Source organism: Penaeus vannamei, chromosome 20, assembly GCF_042767895.1.
Source record: "Penaeus vannamei isolate JL-2024 chromosome 20, ASM4276789v1, whole genome shotgun sequence".
NCBI lineage: Eukaryota > Metazoa > Arthropoda > Malacostraca > Decapoda > Penaeidae > Penaeus > Penaeus vannamei.
The window spans coordinates 34,993,659-34,998,035 of record NC_091568.1 but is presented as its reverse complement, the minus strand read 5'-3'; the positions used below and the strand labels follow the sequence as shown (position 1 = coordinate 34,998,035).

Here is a 4,377-nt window from a genome sequence, read left to right as displayed (position 1 = left end):
TTTTTTTTTTTGAATTCTCTTGTGCTGATGTTCTTTTTTTTTTTTTTTTGATTCTCTTGTGTTGATGTTCTTTTTTTTTTGTTTTTTTTTGAATTCTCTTGTGCTGATGTTTTTTTTTTTTTTTTTTTTGAATTCTCTTGTGCTGATGTTCTTTTTTTTTTTTTTTTTTGAATTCTCTTAGTGCTGATGTTCTTTTTTTTTTTTTTTTGATTCTCTTGTGTTGATGTTCTTTTTTTTATTCCCTTATGTTGATGGTTTTTTTTTATTAATCCCTTATGTTGATGTTCTTTTGTTTCGTTTTTTTTTGGATTCCCTTATGTTGGCGTTCTCTTGTTTTGGATTTCCTTGTGTTTATGTTCTTTTTTTTTTTTTTTGTTTCCTTTATGTTGATGTTCTTTTGTTTTGAATTCCCTCATGTTTGATGTTCTTTTTTTTTTGGATTCCCTTGTATTGATATTCTTTTTTTTTTGGATTCCCTTATGTTGATGTTTTTTTATTATTCCCTTATATTGATGTTCTTTCGTTTCGTTTTTATGTCCTTTCTTTCTGCCTCTATTTACGTCTTTTTTCTTTTCTTTTTTTCTCTTCTGTTGGATGGGTGTATGCGTGTATTTATCGGTGTATGTCTGTATGTTTTCTTATTCTTCTTGTTTTCTTGTCTTCTGATTAAAATCCTATTGTGTATATGAATTAAATAGTGATGAGTGTATCCTTATCGTTTAAATTTCTATTTTTTTTTCTTTTAGTTCTTAGCCATGTTCAACTTTACTAAAATTCATATAAAAATCCCTTTCTTTTTAAATCTGTTTATGTTCTAATCGTTTATTTCCATTTTCTCTTTATTTTACAGTTATCGATTAGATAACATTGTTATTAGTTAACCCTGCTCTAGTTCATTAGAATTTTAATTTCACATTTAGTTTCATGCTTTTTGTTAACACATTTGCATATCAAGTTTATTTTTTCTTTAGTCTTTACTTTATTTTAGTTTAGTTTACCTTTCGCTTTTGTTCAGCATTCTTCATCATGATTTCCCCCCTCCCCTCTTTCTCCCCCTGCCCCCCCCCCCTCCCCTCAGGATTCTTGCTCCCCCCACCACCACAGGGTCAGTCCCCTCACGCAGAGACAGAGGGTAAGTTAATTAAAGGAACGAGGCAGAGAACATGCGAGAAGATTGTGTACGTCGATATGTATGTGTGTGTATGTGTGCGTGTGTGTGTGTGTGTGTGTGTGTGTGTGTGTGTGTGTGTGTGTGTGTGTGTGTGTGTGTGTGTGTGTGTGTGTGTGTGTGTGTGGTAGTGTGTGTGTGAGAGAGAGAGAGAGAGAGAGAGAGAGAGTGCGTAAGAGAGAGAGAGAGAAGGAGAGAGCAAAGAGAGAGAGAGGAAGAGGGGAGAGAGCAAGAGAGAGAGAGAGTGCGTAAGTGAGAGAGAGGGAGGGAGAGAGGAAGAGCGAGAGAGAGAGAGAGCAAGAGCGTAGGAGAGAAAGGAGGGAGAGAGAAAGAGAGAGAAAGTGAGAGAGAGAGGGGGGGGTAGTGAGGAAAAGAGGAGGGAGGAAGGGAGAGAAGGAATGGGAGAGAGAGAGAGAGTTAAAGAAAGAGATAGAAGAGAGTAAGGTAGAGTGTGTGTGTATATGAGAGAGAAAGAGTGTGTATGAGATAAAAAAAGACAGAGAAGAGAGTAATAGAAAGCGAAGGAAAGAGAAACAGAATAAGAGAGGGGGAGAAAAAGGGAAATAGAGAGAGAGAGAGAGAGAGAGTCGTCTTTTTAAAAAATGATAAATATAAAATCCTAGTTGTCAACGTCACTCGACCGATATATGATCATAGGCCTAGGCTTAGACACCTCCCCCCCACCAAAGGACACTGACACTTGAACACTTTTTTTAAGAGGCTTTACTTAGCCCAAGTTATATTTTGGTGGTCATGTGACTTGACTTTTTTTTCACTCGTCGAGTAAATAATGTTATTTTTCTCTCTTTTTAAATTTCATTTTAGTTGTTTTTCATCATTCATTCGTTTATTTTTATATCTTTATTTTCTTATGATAAATCGTAATCATAAGAAAATGTAATTGAAAAAGCAATATAATTTTTTATCACATTTTGTAAGATGTTATTGTAATTTTGTTTATCTTTTCTATAAAAAAAATATTATTCACTTATTCAGAATACATAACTAGATCTTTTTATTGCCTACAATAAACTTAACTCAATATTCATTTGCTTATTATACAGTGAAAGAGAATTTAATGATAAAAAAACACAAGCTGCATGCACTCAATAGCTTTTGAAATAGATCCTTGACTGTCCTAAGAAGCTAATATACTTTTTAGTTATATATACACTTTTATATCATCTGATCACTCTATTTCATCATTCACTTCATTATTTGTTTTCTGATTTCATTTCGTCTCCTTATTTTTATTCTTCTTTATTTTTTGTATTTTTCTATTTATTTTATTTTTTGTTTGTTTTGTTTTTATTCCTGTTTTTTTCCGATCCTTTGATTTTCTCTGTACGTGGGTTATTATCCCTTATTTTCTTACTTTTTTTATCTTCCTGTCTCTGTCCTTTACGATTTTCTAATATATTTTGTTAATATATTTTTCACGTCATATTTTGTACTCTCAGGGTAGAGTAAATTATCCATTTTTTATAATTTGTTGTGACTACTTTTTTCTCCTTTTTTCTATATAAAATCCAAGAGAGTTTTAGGATAAAATTTATGTTCAAAGGCTTGCTTCAGTAAGTCATGCATTCATAGCATGGTCTTTGCACGATGAGATATTCCCATGCAGTGACGTCTACATATGAATGCTTCAGTGCTTCAATGGTTCACTGTTCATTCTAAACTTCCTGTGCTTCAATTTTTATTAATTTGAAAACCTTACGGATTTTTTTTGGCAATTTTTTGCATTTTTTTTATTGAAGATTTGTTGTGTAAATTTCCTTGTAATCTTAAAGCCCGTGAGATGATGTTATTGCTGATGCTTATAATCCTTCCCCTTCTCTTCTCCCTCTTTTCTTCCTCTCTCTCTCTCGTCCTTCCTTGTTCTGCTTCTTTTGGAAATATAGAGTACAGGATCACCGGTCCCTGCCAGGCCTAGGCCTACCTCTCTCCACTTGCCGAAGGATAGGGTGAGTCTACCTTGTAGGCCTACTGTCCCGCACCACTTCCGGTTCTTACCCGTTTTCTTTCACTCACAATTCGCAATTTTCAGCCCTTTTTCCCTTTCTTAATTCAGGCCATTATCAATTTACTCCTCACAGCCTTCGAGACGTATACCATTCTTAACCCTTTAATATTATCCAGTTTTCAATGGAGATCATTTGAATTCTCACGCTTTTTAACGGTCCTGTAGGTTCGTAGCTTTCGAAGTAACTGTCTTTGACGCTGATTTCACATTCCAATTAGTTCCATCATTTCAGCCAAACACATAACACTTAATCTAACATTAAACTTCACATTTCTTTCTTTCTTTTGTTTTGTGACTTTCTTCTCTTAGATATAACACCGCTGACGCAAATGCAGGGACGGTTGGTGGCGGAATTCAAAAATTTAAAACTAACGGTTTTTTTCACTGGAGACTGCGACAGTCCAGTATGATACAGTGTATATGATATACTTAATGATTGTTTTAATTTCAGGTTTAAGGATGGAAAAAAAGAAAAATAGATATATATTTCAAGTTATAGAAATATAGAGGCTCCAAAAACCGTCTCTTCATTTTAAGACGAAAAGAAATATTGACTCGATCGATTTTTTTCTATATACATATTCTCTCTTCCTTCTTCTGTTTCTTCTATTACTTTGCCCTTCTTCCTTTTACTGTAAAGCACGAGGAAAATCAACGGAATCCGTGAAACAACTGAAATAAAAAAAAATCCCTTCGTAATTTTTTTTTTTTTTTTTTTTCCTTTTTTTTAGAATCTAATCAATATCTGGCCGTGAAGGGATTAAGGGTTTAAAGTAGCCTTTTCTGAATGATTTTCACATTATCTTCCCATGAGTAATATGATTTTGAACTTCAGTCAAATTGCAGTAATGATTTTTGAATGGGCTTAGCATATATTACATCCGTTGTTTGTTGCTATCATTATGAATATTTCGTTTCCTGTTATTGTTATTCGCAGGCTATTGTTATTATCATTTAGTCGTTAGTTTTATGATTATCTTTATATTTTTGTTGTTGATATCATTATCATCATGCTTTTCGACCCTGCTGTTAATATTCCCTCTTTGTTATATATATATATATATATATATATATATATATATATATATATATATATATATATATATATATATATATATATATATATATATATATATATATATATATATATATAACATTTATACATGACTACTTCAACATGAAA

The 4,377-nt window shown here is 32.6% G+C and overlaps 1 protein-coding gene across 1 annotated transcript in view; it reads left to right on the top strand.

Moving 5' to 3' along the window:
* Positions 1–3,651, top strand: part of LOC138865202 (myelin-associated oligodendrocyte basic protein-like) — a 14,191-nt gene extending 10,540 nt beyond the window's left edge. Inside the window, exon 8 of the mRNA XM_070134597.1 lies at positions 3,646–3,651. Within this exon, the coding sequence (XP_069990698.1) occupies positions 3,646–3,651 (6 nt within the window). The remainder of the gene's footprint in view (positions 1–3,645) is intronic.
* The last annotated feature ends 726 nt before the right edge of the window (positions 3,652–4,377 follow it).